We start from the raw sequence: 19,798 nt of genomic DNA on the forward strand, positions 1-19,798 counted from the left end.
TAACACTTAGGCATATCTTTAATGTGGTGTGTAGGTCCAATTGAGTGCACATTGGTGATGAGTAGGTGTAATTCAGTGCCTGTCACTTTAAGAAAATACCTGAGAGTAATTCTATGGAGTAATTAGCCCCCTTCAACCTGGCGGTTTTAGGCTGTAGTAAGCTAGTGAATAAAAGTTGTGCATAGTGCGGTATGTGTATGCAAATCATTATGTTTTCTATGTCATTAGATACAATACATGTTCAAAAAAAACTAACATGTCGAAGACAATCTTTCTGGGATCAAGTGTTGGCGTGACCTGAGCTAGCAGGATAGTTACCAAGGAGCTCTTTCCAGATGTAAAAGTTTGCCATGGTGGCGTAGCCTATTTGCGTAAAGTGGTTCTCTCTCTCTCTCTCTCTCTCTCTCTCTCTCTCTCTCTCTCTCTCTCTCTCTCTCTCTCTCTCTCTCTCTCTCTCTCTGTCTCTGTCTCTGTCTCTGTCTCTGTCTCTCTCTCTCTCTCCGTGTGTGTGTGCGTCTGCATGAGGCTATGTTCAATTCAACTCGGTAGTTGATCAGTCCGGTCAATAGCACCGCATTCACGCCACTTAATGATTAGGCTATATTAACGTCATCAGACAGGCTGTAAAAGTGTATGCGGGAATTTCTCGCATTATGATGGCTAGAGTTGCGGGACTTGAACAAATTATGCGCAATACCCGCAATCCCGCAGTGAAATTTAAGCCCTGCTGAGTAGTGACAGCATGTCCATGCCCCCCCGGAGCACGGAGCGGCGCAGGCCTCAGTGGACGAGACGATGAGGGAGACTGACCACACAGGCTGTAGCGCAGGAGTCCATGTTCGTAGATGGGCCAAGCATGAGCGCAGTGAGTCACTGCACAGTGCTGGAATGGCTATACTCTACACAGCCAGGATTTCATGAGGGGAAAAAACCCTCAAAAGTCCCCTGATTCAAGCTTCTTTGGTACTTGAATATTTTCAGGTTTTACTTACTGCTCTACGACAGTAGGCTGAATGTCTTTGACTTGTAGACAACATCATCTTGGACTTTTTGGGAAGCATTGATCAACATTTCTTTAACCCATTTTTCAACCAACTAATCTGCTGATGTAGAAAATAAACCACAGATTAATAGATCAGGAAAAATAATCGTTATTTGCAGCCCTCATAGCTAGGGACATTACTATGTGCTTCTCCAGGGAGCAGTGCAGGCCTCAGTGTGTGTGTGAGCCAGTAGAGGACTCTGGCTGCTGGCCCTGGCATGAGCGTGGTGCGGGTATGTAGAGTGGACAGGTGTGTGTGTGGGGTGGGGGGGGGTTAGGGGACCGCAGGCAGGAGGCCTTGTGTCTCCCACGGGGCTGAATGTGAGCGGTGAGCCGCAGGCCAACCATACTCTGAACACCTCTCTCCAACCGACTCTGTGCAGCCGGCAGCCAAACACCTGCCATCGCAGCGCGTGTGTGTGTGCGTGTGCGCGCATGTGAGAAAGAGAGAGACGGTGGATTGAAATACATTCTTGGCCAGATGTGTCAGCCTGCGTGTCCCTAAAAGTTAGTGTGACTGGAGAGTAGTGTCTGTGTACCCTGTGTGTGTGAAAGGGACTGAGTATAAATGGAGGCCGACAGAAAGAGAGCACGAGCAGGTGTGTGTGACTCCCACAGCTGGGCAGTGATCTGTTGGTGTGCTGCATGAGGGCATTTCATGCCATGTCCAGTTAGTCAACAACAGCCCCTTTCATCCTCAGTGGTTTCCCTCGCTCCCTCTCTCCTCCCTCCTTCTCTCTGTTCTTCCCTCCCCATCTCTCTCTCTCCCTCTTCCTATCCATCTCTCTCTCTCTCTCCCTCCCTATCCATCTCTCTCTCTCTCTCCCTCCCTCTCTCCCTCCCTCCCTCTCTTTCTCCTCCCTCTCTCCCTCTCTCTCCCTATCTATATATATATATATATATCTCTCTCTCTCTCATATATATATATATATATATATATATATATATATATCTCTCTCTCTCTCTCTCTCTCTCTCTTTCTCTCTTTCTCTCTTTCTTTTGAATTGTGTGTGGTGTTTGTGCACCAGACGCTGTATTTCCCTAAATGACATGTTGTCAGCGTGTTGAGTCCTGAGTACTATATTTGAGTCCAGACTAATATAGTTACCGAGGACCTGCCTGCCCTCACAGGCCAACCCACTTTAGTGCCCATAAAAACCCACTGGCCACAACTCACGCCAGCAAGCGGCCGGACGATCTATCAGAGCTGAACTGTGTGTGTGAGCACGATGCATGCTTGTACGTGCAGTTATGAGGGGAGTGTTTGTGTGTGTGTCTACATTCGCTTGTGTGTGTGTGTGTGTGAGAGAGAGAGAGAGAGTGTGAGAGAGGAGTGCACTGAGTGGAACTCACAGTTGTCAGGCTGTCCTCAAAGGGCCCAGTCCACCATTGTGTCCTGTGGAGTTGTCACCGCAGATGGTTTTGTGAAGCTCTGATTCGGTTAGTAGACAGTTGTGTGTGTGTGTGTGTGTGTTCGTGCTTCTCCCGCTCACCATGGTGAATCATCGCATGCATCCGGATGTCAGTGGAACGTCGCCCCCTGCTCAATTGAGTTAGGCTAACACTTCCTCCCAGCTGGTTGGACTGTGTGTGTTGTTTTCTGACGTCCTTTCTTCTGGCTCTCCTTCTCCTCCTTTCATTTCCGCCATTTGTTCCAGACATGGTCTCGGTCAGTGTGTGTGTGTGTGTGTTAGTGCAGCGTGCTGTTCAGATAACATCCACAATAAGCTTGCTTGCTTATTGAGCACTGCATTGGCAGATGGATATGTGATCAAACATAGATAACAGTAAGTATAATATACAGTTTTATTTTATAACACTGTGTGCAGGCCTGCCTGCTCTGCAGGGGGAAGTGAAAACAGTGATAAGAAAATGAGTTATTTGTCCAGTCGGCCTACAGTGTGATGAAGTCATGAATCGAGTGGGAAAAATAATGTCAGATTGACTTGTCACTGACCGATCACAATTAATGACCACGCAGAGAGTTAGGAATCATTTGTAGGGCTTTGACTCCGAACTTCGTTATTCGAATATAATTCGATTATTTTAAAAATGAAAGATATTCGAACGAATTTTAGGGATCTATTAATATTCGAACCTGTAGCCTATGGAAATATTTTTTGTAAATGTATTTGGTTGTAGCCTAAAGCGTTGTTTTCAGTTCAGATTCGAGGTTTTTTTTTTTTCCGCCTTCTAAAAGTGAAATGAGCTCATTAGCAAAGGCTATTATTGGCCATCTGGGCTCCTGTAGGTTAGCATCCTGGCTGGTTCGCGCTTAGTGAGCAGCTCCCACATAAACATTTTTATTTTAAACTTAACCTTCCTCTGATTTTAATCACCTTAGTTATCAATCAAAGCAAACAGGGAAAAGAAATGGCAACACAATCATTAAAACACTTAAATAAATAAATGTGCAGATAAGTCTGAATGAAAAGCAGCACTGGTTGAAGCCTGGAAATATTGTAAACAAAGTAGCGTTAGCTTAATTTGCTAGTTTATCATAGTCTATGGTTAGACTGTTCAGTTTTCCCACGTGTGTTTAAGTTTCAATTGAATACTTTTTCTCCTTGGGACAGGCCCGTTTGAGTCTTGGAAAATACTTTTCCATTTGCATTGGGATTGAGATGATTAGAATTTAGCAGTTAATTTGAATGCAGTAGTTTTGAACAAATTCGTGCAGCGTGCTAATGATGCTAACCGGATTTAATAGCAATTTAGCCAGTCGTCTTGCACGCGATTAATGTTTGGATTACATGTGCATGCTGAGGAGGGATCGCCTGTTGAGAGGGAGAGAGAGAGAGTGCGGGGCAAGGAGAGTCTGTGGTGAGGGTAGCGTTAAGGCCTACTTCTACCGCCTACTCTGGTAGAGTTTGACATACTACAATGCAAAAGAAATATTTAGCCTATTTTATTTATGGACAACATAAGGCAGGAGGTGTGTGTTGCTTTTAATTATGAATGTTCTATCGAACGTATTTTTTATTGATATCGATTACATGTGCTATACATATCGTATATCGCCCAGCCCTATGCTCAATAATAACAATTTTGATACACGCATTTACTCAGCCTTTCGTGCACGTAGTCTATTGACATTGACTGATACACTGCCCTCTGGTGGACAGAACAAATAGAACTTAAGTTTGATACCAATATCCGTCTTACGGAAGACATTTAATGGTTAAAATATTATTAATACATATTTGAATATATTCGAATTTTTATATTAATAAACAAACGAACTTCGAATATGATTTTTGGGCAAAAGTCAAAGCCCTAATCATTTGTAGGCGAATAGGTAATCCCTCTTGTTACGCTTTAGGCTACATTCATTATTCGCTGCTCATTTGATACACCTGTTTCGACAGGTTTGAGCAGCTTTGAATATTCAAGCATTCATTTCCACTACAGTGGTTAAGCAGCGAATGCATTATATTGTGCACTGATCTGAGCCTGGGCCCAAAGTGTGTTGCCTTAAGCAGCGAATGCATTATATTGTGCACTGATCTGAGCCTGGGCCCAAAGTGTGTTGCCTTCAGCAGCATGCAGTGTTTGACAGAGACTTGGATGGGTGTGAGTTTTGGAATGTAGTGGTAAAGTTGTCAAACTTGGCCAAAGTGCTGGAGAAAGCCACCAGTGAGGGTGAGGAGAAAGGGGAGATGGAGGAGCCATTGTTCTGCTAAGGGTATGCTATGCTATGCTGAGCACAATAGACGTGGGCAGCAGCCAGTCTAATTAGAGCAGCGATTCCTCACTCTTTCTCTGTCGGTTCTCAGTCTTATCACAGACTGCTGCGCTTGCTACATTTTAAACCTCATCTCTCTCTCTCTCTCTCTCTCTCTCTCTCTCTCTCTCTCTCTCTCTCTCTCTCTCTCTCTCTCTCTCTCTCTCTCTCTCTCTGTGTGTGTGTGGGCATCTCTACTCCTACGTAGTGCATCCCTTTAAATACAGTGTTCCTGTGTGTGTTCCGCCCTCTCTTGCTCTCTATCTCTCTGTGTGTCGCTCCAGAGCCTCCCTCCTGCTCTCTCCGTGCCTGTGCTGGGCCGTTAGTGATTTAGTGACCTGAAGCGTTAAACGCTGTCAGTGGTGCAGAAGTTATTTTGACACAGGGCTGACTCTTGGGTTTGGAGGGAGCCTGCATGACTTTTTATATATATCTATACTCTGGCCTGGATAATTTATGATCCCTGACTTTCAAGGCCTGCCTTCTTTCCTTTTCCACAATCTCTCGTCTCTGTCTCTGTCTCTCTCTCTCTCTCTCTCTGTCTCTCTCTCTCTCTCTCTCTCTCTCTCTCTCTCTCTCTGTCTGTCTGTCTGTCTGTCTGTCTCTCCTGTGTGTCACGCATTCCCCTTTATTTTGTTGTGTTCGGTCCCCCCCCACCACCACCCCCCCCCCTCCCCAACCAACCATCTCACTCCTGAAGAACATAAACGCTATAGTCTCCCCGGGACTGACTCCTCTGGAGCGTTGCATTTTTATTTGACAGTGATAACGTCCTGGAGGAGCCATATGCAGACTGTGTCTCTGAATGTGTGTGTGGGTGGAAGCACTGGCCCTAAGCACTGCCATAACAACACCGAATGTGCTGTGTCCCAGAGCTCTCACACAGGCAGCAGGGAAGAGCTCTCTCTCTCTCTCTCTCTCTCTCTCTCTCTCTCTCTCTCTCTCTCTCTCTCTCTCTCTCTCTCTCTCTCTCTCTCTCTCTCTCTCTCTCTCTCTCTCTCTCTCTCTCTCTCTCTCTCTCTCTCTCTCTCTCTCTCTCTCTCTCTCTCTCTCTCAGCTGCCTCTTCCCCTCTATGTCCCAGCTCAGAGCCCATGAAATATGCACAACAACGGGAGAATGGAGGCTAATTGGACACCGGCAGGACTCTGATTGGAAGTGAACTGTGCCACCGGAGAGATAGGAAACACGTGCACGCAGTCTGAATGAGTGGGCATTTTTAATGCTAAAAAGTACTAGTTTGTTTTTGTAGTTGTTGTTTTTTATTTTTGTTGCGGTGGTGTGATGTTGGGGAACAGCATGTGTACACTCTTCATCCAGCATGAGTCACATTGAGCAGGAAAGAACCCAAATAAGCCTTTGTGCTTTTGTTGTGTGTTGGTGTGAGGGTTGGAGATGAGGTAAGATCATGACTCGTGTCTGATGATGGGCTGAGGCAGATGCCCCTGCATGTGTCAACAGGCCCCGTGTCGTGGGTTACACCATCACAGCCACTTAAGCTCTGTGGTGCCCCTGGTTTTCCCACGATCACACCACATACCACAACTATGATGCCCACACCACTGGCCAGCCTGTGTGTGTGTTCAGTGGAATGTGAGCTCCAGCGTAACCAGAGAACACACTCCACAGTGGAAGCTGATAAATAAAGCCGTGCTGCTCTCCATCAGGTGTCCAGCTGGGCCGCTACGTGCTGCCGTTCACACACATAGGCGTCAGCTGGAGCTGGGAATTCTGCCCTGACCGTTACCGCCCGGTGATACATGAAACCACCGGGCATGTATGTATAGTTTTCCAAACTGGATTAATCCTGTTTGTTTAGATTCTACGGCTGTTTGTGTTCTTAACACGCAGTGTTCAAATGAACCCTTTGAAGAAGTAGATCCTGATCGGTCACGAAAAAGAGGAGCAAAATCTTTGAGTGTTGCAGTATGACTAAATAAGTAGACACATTATATGTGTATAAGTGAATTAGAACTGATTGGAATTCATTGGGGAGCAGCAGGAGGGAGCAGATCCAGCAGTTGTGGATGTTCTATGGCGTGGTGGAGGAGACCGGGAGGGGAACAACAAGGCAAAGCCATCTCAAGTGTTGGGAATGGCCGTATGGATGAATAGATTTAAGTAGGGAGAAAGAGAACGAATGAATTTCCTTCCTATATGTATCTCCAATTCTAGGGAGTTCTTCCTCGCCCCTGCCTTCTTTTCTTTTCTCTGATTGTCTAACACTCTGTAAAGTGCCATGAGACATGTGTAATGTTTTGGCGCACTATAAGTAAAATTTCACTGAAATGAATTGAGATTCAGAGCAGAGTGGCATCAGAGCTGAAACGGCAGATGCTCTACAGATCTCTGAGGCGGCGGAGGCGGCACAACTGGCACATGGGCACAGCTGGCACTGCTCATTACTGTGGTGGGGAACGGTGTCCTTCCACTCGGAAACTGCAGTTTCACTTGGCATGGGAACCCTCTGCCTCACCCGGCCCCACATCGCCCAGAGTGCGTTTACTTGTTTCATTGCTTTTGTGCCCATCCTCCCTCCCTCTTTGGTTGGCTGTGTCACTCTTACCCACAATCCTCCTCGGGGGCTCTCTGTGGAAGTGAGTGAGTGCGGGAGGGAGGGAGGGAGGGAGGGAGGAGAGAGGGCAGAGCTATGACTCATCTCATTTGCATTGACGCCGCTCTTCTCAACTGAGCTGCTTACCGTGCTTTCTATTTGTCTCGTAAATCCGCCGCCCCAGTTGGAAAGTGTAAATTACCCAGCTTTCTTGCGGCATTTTGGGCAGGCACGCCCACTTTACCTCGGAGTACTTTAGGGTACCCGAGGTGGGAATCTGACCACAACAAACATGGCTCGTCCATAGTTGAGATGAGATGACATGTATTTTTTGCATATGTACTGTGTTGGTCATGTTAATGTTGATGTAATGCTCTTACACACTAGATTACATTGCTGCTTCAATCCGATTAAGCCAATTCATCGTTGCCGCGGTTTTGCTGTGCCTGCAATACAATGTAACAATTTGTTTTCCAGCCGTTTAGCTAGAGGCTACATGTAGCACAAAACAATAACAATGACTAGCCTCCTGCTAATGCCCCTCGTGGCTCGAGAGAAACACGTTCCTAAAGCCACTCATTGGTACATGTTGTACGGGTGAGTGTACGATGATTTACGAGACAAATAGAAAGTACCATTAATCATGCAGGTGAATGCGCCGTGACTACATCAGTCGTCTGGCTTCAGCTGGGATCGCTCTTCAGAGGACACTGAAAGACTTACACCAGAGACTTTCTAATGAAGAGACACAGCACTCAAAAACTCATCCATAGAAAGGCATGGAATTTTCGTAATGCCAATATGGCAGTTGTCTACATATTCCGCCCCTTGTGATCTCGCCACTGGAGCGAAGTTGGTGCCGTGAAGGCACTTGCCTAAAAGGACTTTGCTTACAGTCTCAGTTCCTGTACAAAACTGTGCTTTGGGTTTGAAAGAAAGTTGTAGTTCACCATAGCTTTAAGGCGCCTATTTAATGTGAAGGCTTTTCATCCCAAAGGGGGGTAGTTTTCTCTCAAAGGCCCTGTCTCTCTCACCATTTCACACACTGCTCCTCAGCTACATAAAGGTCAGGTTTTACTCAGCTAAAGAAAGGTTAAGTAGCTCTCCCCCTGGCCTACACAAGTTTACAACCCCAACTTCCTCGCTTCCTCTCCGTTCAGTAAGATCCGAGGGACCAGTGTCTACCATGTCGTGTTGCTGTACCTTGTAACGATCACACCACCAGTCAGACCCTCATGTGCGATGGGATTTTTTTTTTTCCAGAAGGGCTTATCTATGGACTCCCGAGTTCCTAATTCCACTCAGGCAGTGGAGCGGAATCCTGTTGACTGTCACTCTCAGCTCAGGACCTGGCCCTAATTTGATTTCCTGGGATCTGCTGTTTGTTTCACCCTAGATTAGCTAATGAGGTTGGCACCAGGAAGCCTGGTCAGTATTTACACACGTTCACTCAAACACACACACACTGTGTGTACTCACACTCTCTCTCTAACTCACACATGTCACTAGCCTTAATATTAATTTTGTCCCTCTCCTTTTTTTTTTTTTTTTGGATTGGGGGCTTTCAAATCCTGAATAATGGTGCTCTCGTCCTCTCCTCTCTCCGGTGCTGTGAGATTAATCTGTTTTGATTGAGGCACGGAGAGCTGGGATGTTGTAATCTCCTTGAAATGCACGAGAGAACTTCACTTGCACAGCGCCCCCTCTCCCAATGAAGAAAGAAAGAAAGAAAGGAGAGAGGGGAGGGGTGGGATGGGGGAGGGGGGGTCCCTCCCTCTGTCCTGCTCTCTCTCTTGAACTCCAACAGTGGCGTGACGGGTCCTCTCAGCTTAGAGGTTTTTTTTTTTTTTTTTTTTTTTTGAGCACTCTCCTATGTCTACACACACACACGCGCACACACACACTCACTTGCTCAAAAATCAAGCACTCATCCACTCGGCTAAAAAGATGTCATCCCACATCCAAATGGTCAACTTCCTCATACACGCGCACACAAGCCATTACACTGCTCTTTAATGCCCCTTTCCATTCCTTTTCTCTCCACACACACACACACACACACACACACACACACAGAGCACTTCAGAGCACCCCTCTGTTCTGAACTGGCTCCAGGGCCCAACATCCCCCTGTGTGCTTGGCTGGCATCACCATGGATACAGGCAGCGAGCTGCCTGGGAATGTCTGGCACCCGCTTCTGTAGCTGTGGCTGGGGAGGGAGGGAGAGAGAGAAGCCATGGAGAACATGAGAAAAAGAGAGAGAAGTCATGAAGAACATGAGGGAAAGAGAGAGAAGCCATGGAGAACGAGAGAGAGAGAGAGAGAGGATGGATGAGAACACCTCAACAGAGTGAATGAAGGTATAAAAAGCAGGGTTTGGGTATGGCTTGATAAAGCAGGTTCCGGGATGGGTGTGAACTTGAAGAGCAAGGAACCCGACATGGTAGCAACAATCTCATACATGCCAAAACTATGCATTGAAATTGTTATTTTTAGCTATCGCAAAATTGGCACCATTCACCAGAGACTGGAAACACCCTGATGCGAGTGCTGTTTTTGCTTCATGCTCTGACGCCAGACCTATATGGAAGGGAGCCACATACGCAGGCAGCCATTCAGCATGCTTTTATGAAGCATAAACGGTCGCTTACAATCCCAACACAACACAAGTGTCACCCTATTGTAGTTGTTTGGTTGTGTAAACACTCTGAGGCTGTTTAATGCCACAGTTCATTGCGTCAGAGCTTGTTGTAGTTTTCCTCTTGTTTCCTGTGTGTGTATATATTTGTTACAGAACAAATCATTGCACACTAATGCTTGTGGTTCAGATCAGGGAAGAATGATGTTGAAATGCTTGGACTTGTTTTCTCAACTTGGATGACAACATGGATAGTGATTGCAGGGTGTTTTTTTATTTATTTATTGGTCATGTTGCTGATAAAATAACATGCTATGTGAGAATTCATGATTGTAACACCTTGTAAACATCAATATTTATATGTGTCATTGTGACTGAGACCCTGTGTTCTAGAGAAAGACCCTGCAATTAAAGGTTCTCTAGTGTATTTCTGTAGGCACCTTCCCATTTCCCCCTGAGGAGTGTTGTTAGATGTGTTCTGTGACCCAGTTTCAACCACAACCCCTTTGTGCCACGATCTCTCGCTCTGTGACCTGATGCCGCCACAACAAATTGTCATCTCAAAGACAGGCTCGTCCAACAGACACACACTGTTTACTTTAAAAAGAATGTCGCCACGGCAACGCTCACCTGTGCCAGCACCTGGCCTGCTTCTGCTCACGTGGTCTCGTTGTGCAGCCCTAACCGTGTTAGAGTGTGTGTGTGGTTGTGGCGGATGTTTACTACAGACTAAATCTCAATGGCAGACTGTGACCCGGTGCTCTGTGTGTCGCTGCTCTGTTCTTATCGTCTGGCTTGGGTGACTCCTGAGGTCCTGTGCGCAAGGCCTCTTACTGGACCGCTGAGTGAGTGTCTTTAACCCGTGAAACTCTTTTAGGACGGAGCATTAGCTTGAGCGTTTTTCTTGAAGGCAATACTGACCTTTGCACCCTCGATGTCGTGCTATTTGTTAAGTTAAAAACACCAGATGTTTGTCTGATCTCTTGAGACCAGCTGCTTTTACTGTTGCATGACCACCAACCCCATTTTCCGATTGCCTCTTTGATTTGGTGGGAGAAGTTTACGTTAAAGCATTAACCAAACACTGTGATTGACAGCATTCAAGCATTACCCTCTGTGCTGCCTTTGACCGAGATCAGAAGGTTCAGCCATATCAGTTGATGCAGTACTCCGTAATCAGGATGCACTTTGAGTCGGAGTTTCCACTAGAGATTCAAAACTCTCTGCTGCTGTTGTGGCCATCTGTGCATTAACCGACGAGTCGGCATAACAAAAATGTCCATCCCATTCCAGGTCCTGTTTGTTCGGCCGGTGTTTTGACAGAGCTGTTGGGACACGAGAGGACGTCACTGGTGGGATTCTTAGCGCGTGAGGGAATGGGTGCAGCGTGGCGCGTGTTGTCTCAGCTGGGCACATCACAATTGGAAATATTTTATGGCCCACAATGCCATGAGGTTTGGGCCAAAAAAAGCCTTCAGGGAAACTAAGGAAGATATTAAGTGAGCTATGTGAAGTCAGTTGGTTAGTGGAATGTCTGCCACAGCCTTTGTAAAACGTTTCAGGGATACCCCAAACGCTATAAAACAGATGTTTCCCAAAACCACTAGGAGAAATCGAAGTTGTTATTGGTGTTGTCGAGCCGAAGTGAGTTGACCTGTTGTGGTGTAAGTGTAGCCTGGAGTACGAGGAAGCTTTAGATGAGAACCCATCCTGAGCTGCTCCTGGCCTAGTGTGTGTGTGTGTGGTCCACATTCCGACCATCCACAGGCACTGGGTCACCAGACTGCGCCTCTGGCTTACTGCAGGTGTGTGTGTGTGTGTGTGTGTGTGTGTGTGTGCGCGTGTGCGCGCACGCTTGTTTGTGTGTGCGCTTGTTTGTGTGTCACAGCACACTGAGCCTCCGGTAATCAGCACAGGGGACCGGCTGCCGGGATTAGTGTGGCTTGTGTGACATAGTAGCTCAGGAGTCCAGCCTAGAAATGTGTGTGTGTGTCTATACCCACGTGCATGTTTGTCATGGCCAGGTCGCCAAGTCTCTAATCTGCTCTGCTTCTCTCTCTCTCTCTCTCTCTCTCTCTCTCTCTCTCTCTCTCTCTCTCTCTCTCTCTCTCTCTCTCTCTCTCTCTCTCTCTCTCTCTCTCTCTCTCTCTCTCTCTCTCTCAGGCCTTTAAAGACGAGCTGGAGGGCCTGATTCAAGAGCAGCAGAATAAGGGCAATAACCCCGCTGGCTTGCTGGCCCTGCGACAGATCGCTGACTTCTTCATGGCCAGCTCCATCGCCGGCTTCTCTACCTCCCCCCTCAGTAAGTACCGGCAGTTGGTACGCTCCATCATCACGGCTCATCTCCACGGCAGCCAGCCCAGGCTCCACCCTAACCCCAACCCATATGCCATTACTACCTATTAGCACAAAACAAATGAAAATTCCTTAAAATCTGCAGCAAAGTTTTCCCATAGACAGAGAGGTATGCAGACGTACATGCTCATCCAGCCCAGCCAACAGGAAAGGCCTGAAATATCTCACCCACCCCTCCCTCCCCTCCCCTCTCCCATCCCCACTCCACTCCACTCTCAGCGCCCTGCCCTCTCTCCTCTCTCCTTCTTTCCCCTCCTCTCTCTCTCTCTCTCTCCCCCCACATTCATTCTGTCGCTCCACATGTGAAGTCTGCTCTCCATTCCAGCAGCGGAATGCAGAACTAATTGTGTCGTCCCCAACCCCCACAGCCCGACACTCCAAACTCCGAGATACTCCGCGGCCCCTTTGGCTGTGTGATGCATGTCGGGATCAGGCCTCTTCCCTGGAACTCCTGGGCGGAAAAGAAGTGCTGTGCCCTTTGCCTCTAACGAAGCCCTGTGCTTTATTGTCTCTCTCCTTGGGAATAAGTCACAGTAACTTCATTACTGTCTTTGATAATGGACAGCTAAATATAGAGTTAACGTTATTTGCTCTTCTCCCACTGTTATTAGGGAGGAATCAATCCACGAGTACAGTAAATCACTTGATTAAATTTCATGTGGCAAGTCGTTTAGCAGGTTAAAAAGATAAGCTTCTTTTTGGTAGGGGGTGGCTTTAAAAACGATCTTCCTGACATTGAACTCATTGCATGGATCTCTGGGGAAATTAGCGATGTCCTTTCAGTGCATTTGGGGGGAAATGGGAGAAACATCTGCATCACTACCCAGTCCATTGCAGTTCGGTGTGCAGGAGCCAGACACACTAACTGGATTTACCTGCAGCCAGTGGATCATTAGGGATGCAGACATTTATCTTCACATTTATAGCAGAGTTCAATACTAGTTCATATACACCAAATGATTTACAACAAATGTTTTTATTTGATTTGAGTTGGAAACAGCGCAGTGTAAAGCACTTCCTGAAAGGAAGCTTTTATTAAAATTGCATAAAAACATGTGTTTTGGTGCAATACCTTTTGTGTCAAACTCTCATTCAACCCTGTAATATAATTCTGGACTTTCATAGGACTTTATACCCACCCTTAACACACACACACACACACACACACACACACACACACACACACACACACGTACACACTCGAATAGCAAGGAAAGCTGGACAAACAATTCTCTGAGCCCTGACATACCATTCCGCAAGTCTCTTGGAAACGGCACGAAATAAATAGAAATGGCCAATAACATTGCTACCATGACATGACTCACTGATAAGACTGTGGCATCTAAAATAATGTCTTCATTGTGTTGAAACATGCCACAAATGCTTCTGAAACTTTGTTTCATTTCCTGTGGTTAAGGAATGTGCTATCTGCAATCAAACCACAATAGGAATTCCAGAGCCTATGCTCATCCAAAGCTCATCCTTTTCTTTGATAAGAAAGCTCCAGCTCAAGGAATTTCCCCTTTTTGACTTTTCCCCTTTTTTTTTTTAATTTTTTTTTTTATTATTTGTTTAGTTGACCCTGCAACGTCTTCAAGACCAAAGCACGTATCAGTCATTGTTCGTATCCCTCACATGCACAGTGGTTGTAATGAACTGTAATGTCTGCTCCCTGTCTGCTCTTTTTAGTAATGTCATTCTGACACTGTGTGGCCCACCACCATTATGTATTTGTTTGTTTGTTTGTTTATTTGTGTGCTCTTTTGCTGCAGGTCTGGCTATGGTCACTCCCATCAACGACATGTTTGGGACGGAGTCTACCACACTGGTGAAGGGGGAGAAGCAGACCCGCTGTAAGCTGGCCAGCCTCTACCGGCTGGTGGACCTCTTCAGCTGGGCCCACTTCCCCAGCTCCTTCGTCACGGTGAGTCTCCGCCAACTTTGTCCACACAAACCTCCCAAAACACTCCCAGAACCTGCCCAAACCTCCCAGAACCTGCCCAAACCTCCTCCGCACACATGTACCTGTGCAAGCAGTGGAGCAATAGCAACAGTATGTGGCTATGCTAACTTAAGGTGTCAACATTTGACCACCTTTGTGAAGTAAATGCTACCAAGACTTCGATAGAGGTCGATTTTGGGCGGCACAGAGTGCACAGACTGTTATGTGGGTGGTGTCCTGTGTTGCCGTCAGTCAAAAGAGGTTGGGGATGGACTGCTGAGAGGAGAAAGAGAGAGCCTCAATTTCTGTCCTGCAGATTTATGGAGATCGCAAGGCCATGTGGTCTTGTGTGAAGAAGGCACTTTGCAAACATTGGTTGCCAGAAAGATCATTAGGACTTGTGCGAACACATGTCTTTTGTTTTGGGTTTAACTGTTTTGTTTACACTGGCATACTGTCATATGTCTCATGACACTGTTGATTTGTTATGCTTTTGTTGCTGGTTTAATGATTTTCTGTTGCTGTTTTGCTTTTGTTTTCCTGCTATGCCAAAGGTGCGAGTGAGCAAAGAACAAGACCATATTCTCATCATCCCCAGGGGACTGTCCTTCGCTGAGGCCTCTGCGTCCAATCTGGTAAGTGTGTGTGTGTGTGGTGGAGAGAGAGACCTGGCATTTGTTATATGGCAGATTTCTACCTCCACCACCCACTGTGGTGGTTAGATCTGGAATAGACTGAATGGCATCTATTGAGGTTTGGTTCACCCTCTCATTGGTAAGACAGCTGTGTAACCATGGTTATCTGCTGGGCATGAGTGGAGTCTCTGTCCTCACCGTCAGCCTGCCTGAACTGTCCTTCTCTTTGGAACACAAAACAAACCCACGCTCACTCATCTGTTTGGATTTCCCCCTGGTGTACATGTAGCCTTAACTGACTGAAATTCTCTGTTGCCGTTGGGGGTTGTTGTTGCTGCTGCTGCTGCTGCTGCTGCTATTCCAACCGCCCATGCAAATGGGTGCTGCTGTCACTACCGCTTGAGGCAACAGAGTAATGAAGGAGAGAGACATTCAGGTGTTATTGTTTCCCTCTATCCTGGTCTCACACACTCCTTCTCTCATATTTCTTTCTGCTTCTCTCTCTCTCTCTCTCTCTCTCTCTCTCCCCACATGAATGAACTCTGTGGAATGCTGCTGCCTGCTCTTAGCTGTTCATTCACCTCAGTAAAATGAAAGCCTTGTCTTCTCTCAATAAGAGTGCTTCTAGATCACCTCCACTAAACTTTGGACCAACCGTTTTTTTTTGTTTGTTTGTTTGCATGCTTTTTTTGGTCTGGCATCCCCCAGTGTTGTATACGCTAAGGCCAAGCTCCCTCCTGCATATGGTCCGTCTTTTAAAGGGCCAAAGGTCGCATTCTAGGAATGTTCTGGGGTGTTTATTTTATGACCGTTGCCCTTGCAGCACCTGCCGCTGTCAGGTGCACTGCTGTGGTGGTGCACATACCTGAGCGGTTGAGCCGACATCACCTGTGGTGGTTTCCCGTCTGCACGAGTGCAGCTCTCACTACCCGGCAGGAACGAGCCCCTCTGTTCACAGCAGTTTGGCTCCGCTTTTTCCATTTTTTTCCTTTTTAAAAAAAAAAAGTAACGCACCAAACCCCTGCTGCTTTTTTTTATGGCTGAGGCTGTGCTAGCCTTGTTATTCTGGGTAGATTTCTTTTTTTTCTTTATGGAAATGGCTTTCGCCGTTTCTGCTGTCAAAAACACTTGGAGTTGCTGGAAGTAGACAAAGTACTCACTGATGGCAGACAGACAAAAAAGAAATTGCCTTTTTTCTATTTTAGAGGCCACAGTCTTTTGTTGTAGTGAGTTTTTTTTATGGATTTGAACCCAAGTGCTCTTTCTGGAGACTGTTCTGACCCCAGTTCAACTGACGGAAGTCGTCCAGGAGCCTGAGCGTTTGAATGCTGCACATGGAAGGTCACTTCAGGGTCTGGCTACAGCCCTTGGGCGGCCATGTCTGGTGACACTCACGCAGTCTGTATGCCTGTAAGGTGAGGGAAAGGACTCTGGCAGGAAGCAGACGTCTGAAAAGGCCACCGTCTCTCTCTCTCTCTCTCTCTCTCTCTCTCTCTCTCTCTCTCTCTCTCTCTCTCTCTCCTTATTTCCCCCTCATTCACTCAATCTCTCTCTCTCTCTCTCTCTCTCTCTCTCTCTCTCTCTCTCTCCCCCACCCGCCCCTTACTTCTTTCATTTTCTCTCGGCCTCCTTTCTCTCCCTCCCTTCCCCTGTAGCTCCTTTTATGTCCTCGGCCAAAAACAAAAGAAGTCACTTTCCTCCCGTGCTAAAGCCCATTTAATCATACTTTTTGGAGCGGTTTTAAGAACTGATCCTTTATTGGTCTTCATCCACTACAGTAGAATTGGCTCCCCTTATGAACCCTCCATTAAGCACTGCACTCCAGTGGAGATTTAGACAACTTTGGGACTTTTTGTTTTGATTATAATAAAGGAGGGAAAATCTGCCGGCTCCAATCAAGGGGTTATAGTTGGTGTGAGATGGTAAAGTTGCTGCGTTTCAATAAATGAGTCGAATTGCCACACCCTGCCGGCGGGGCGGCTTGCGTTACACGGCACCTCGTATTTTGGGACGGGGGCTCGTACGGTTGAGGAAGAAAACACAGACTGACGCTGTGATTGGCTTGCTCCATGGGGGCTCTCCGAGTTTTGAGGGATTGTTTTTATCTGAATCCACCAATGGGACGCGCCCGTGAGGAATCTTTCCCACAGTCCTGTTGCTTTCTGAATGTCACCTTGGTGCGGCAGTCATCAGTGTCGTATTTCGGCGTCTCGTCACTAGCAGTTTGGGTGTGCATTTTTAGGCCAGGGCTCCACTGTACTCTATTGCATTTAAAGCATGCAGCCCCCGAGCTATTTGGGTCCAGAGTATTGACTGCTCGTATAGACCGTGAGTAGAGTTGAAGGGCAGCATGGGTGGTCGGTTACAGGATCAACATGTGATGTAACTCAGGCATTCTGGCAGCTGCTCGTGTGTGTGTGTTGTGAGGCAGAGAACAGATGGATGCAAAATTAAACATGCCTCACTAGGACCGTTCACTTTTCCACTAGTTGGATGTCTATTGATCTGAGTGTGCTTGACAGCCATATGTGCACTCTGGATTGGGCACAAAGTCCGTTTGACTGCGTAACTCCCTATTGGCCATTAAATGGCATCAAACTCGATCAGTGATCAGTGAAAGTCCCAGTCCTTGTATTAAATGTGCTTCAGTTGAAATGGATTTCCGTCTGGCCTGCTGCCAGGGCTGCGTAACCTGAGTGCTCCGCACATGGTTTGCTTTGTGTACCCACTTATTGAGGGTAGGCTCTTCTAAACACCGCTGAAGTGGCACCACTTGAAATGGTTTTAAGACTGACTGAGACGTCCATTTCTCATTCTTTATTCTTGTTTACAGACATTTTGCTTTAGCATAAGTGAGTGGTTTAGCAGTCCATCGCAGAGGCATCAGTCATGCTGATTTGATCAGGGACAATGCCTCAGGATGTTATCGTTTTATGGCATCGTTAGGCATTTTCTAATTTCCCCCTTTAGGCCGCTCCCTTGACGCCTTGAATGTCTCGGGCCGCACCTCAATTAATTACTGCAAATTGATCTGCGGAGGACATTGGTGTGTCTGATCCAGCCTCCCGTGCCTTGGGACCTAATATCAAATGAACGGAGAAAAAGATATGATGCACAAAACTCAAATGAGTCGGCCGTTTGGAGGAGGATAGTTTCCACTGTCTCTCTGTGTGTGTGTGTGTGTGTTCCCTCCTCTTTTCCACTGGCTTGAGCTTCCCAGGCGGCCGATGACAGGTTTCTGGTTGTGCTGTTATCCACATCAGCGTCTGCTCCCCAGGCAGGCCGGCCCACTCCCACACACACACACCATGCCACCGCCTCACTCATTGGTCAAGAATTCCTCATCCGGGCCCATTCTATAATCCGATTGGCCAGTTCTGTTCCCATTTCCAGTAATAAAACGACTCATTCCTCACCACATGACGTCACCAGTTAACAGCACTGATTTCTAGTTTAATGTTGTTATCCACCACTGGTTGCCTGGCATTCACTGCTCCGGTCGCCAACATGCAGCCTGTTGCCACTGCTAAGCACTTGTCCACAGCCTACACATACTGCCCGTCATGGAATCGGAATTGGATTTGAAGTTCTAAGGAAATTAGTGGGTGTTATTTTTGGGCATTTTTTTTTTCTTTTCTTTGTAAAAATGATAAGAGGCAGACTTACATTCTTACATATCTGCTTCTCTTAGTTCTTCTCATTTATGGGGGACTAAAAGGGGTAACTACCGTATTCATAATAAGCACAACAAAAGTAGTTCAGGTGTGGCTACGTGGAAACCTTCCTTGATATGGGAATAGGGCAGCCCTGCGCATGCTGCACTGGGTAGAAGTAGGAGCCTAAGGTGTTCTAGACAGCATCCGTGTCTCCCCCTCATGCCTGACCGTCTCCCTCCAGGTAAAGGTGAACATCATTGGGGACGTGGTGGACCAGGGCTCCACCAACCTGCGCATCGACCACGCCGGCTTCAGCCCCCACGCTGCCATCTACTCCATGCGGCCTGACGTCCGGTGCATCATCCACATTCACACTCCAGCCACTGCAGCAGTGAGTACACACACACACACCAACACAAGGCATGATGGGAAATGTAGTGCACGTCTTGTCGAGTCAGCACTGCCGCCAGCTGGTGGTCTGCAAGACGTGCCAAAACAGACTTTTCTAAACTACAAAAACTCAAATGATAAAATTGTTACGCACATGCTTATTCAGTTTTGCCTATAGAAACGTTATACACATCTTATTTTTTCCGCAATTCCAACTTCTCCATCTGTAAGGTCACTTTGACTCTCTGAGAGTAACCTCCCTCTCTGCTGCCCCCCGCAGGTCTCTTCCATGAAGTGTGGGATTCTGCCCATCTCCCAGGAGTCTCTGATCCTGGGCGACATCGCCTACTACAACTACCAAGGCAGCCTTGACGACCAGGAGGAGCGTGTGGAGCTCCAGAAGGCCCTCGGCCCCTCAACCAAGGTCTGTCTGTCTGTCTGTCTCTGTCTGTCTGTCTGTCTCTGTCTGTCAGCACACACACCATGTCACTGCTCTCAAGTGCAAATAGATCTGCATGACCTGGCAATTACATTTGCACACTTAAATGCATAGATTTCTTTGTTTTAAGCAAGAGGTGTGTTGTATAGATGTGTTGGGGTAATGACGAACCGTTCAGATCCTTCAGACCACTCACAGTTTGTGTGTGTGTGTGTGCAGGTGCTGGTCCTGAGGAACCATGGAGTGGTGGCGCTGGGAGAGACTATTGAAGAGGCCTTTCACTACATCTACACTGCCCAGTTTGCATGTGAAATCCAGGTAAGGACCTCACACTACATGGGCTGCACACTGCTCAGCATACACTACATGGGCTGCACACTGCTCAGCATACACTACATGGGCTGCACACTGCTCAGCATACATTG

General features: G+C 47.0%; 1 protein-coding gene across 1 annotated transcript in view; it reads left to right on the plus strand.

Moving 5' to 3' along the window:
* The window catches only part of add3a (adducin 3 (gamma) a), a 47,053-nt gene that overhangs the window by 6,294 nt on the left and 20,961 nt on the right, over positions 1–19,798 (plus strand). Inside the window, 6 exon segments of the mRNA XM_048247224.1 lie at positions 12,120–12,258; positions 14,084–14,235; positions 14,808–14,888; positions 18,786–18,935; positions 19,215–19,358; positions 19,593–19,691. Coding sequence (XP_048103181.1) covers positions 12,120–12,258; positions 14,084–14,235; positions 14,808–14,888; positions 18,786–18,935; positions 19,215–19,358; positions 19,593–19,691 — 765 coding nt within the window.

The sequence above is a fragment of the Alosa alosa genome, chromosome 7 (assembly GCF_017589495.1).
Source record: "Alosa alosa isolate M-15738 ecotype Scorff River chromosome 7, AALO_Geno_1.1, whole genome shotgun sequence".
Lineage (NCBI taxonomy): Eukaryota > Metazoa > Chordata > Actinopteri > Clupeiformes > Clupeidae > Alosa > Alosa alosa.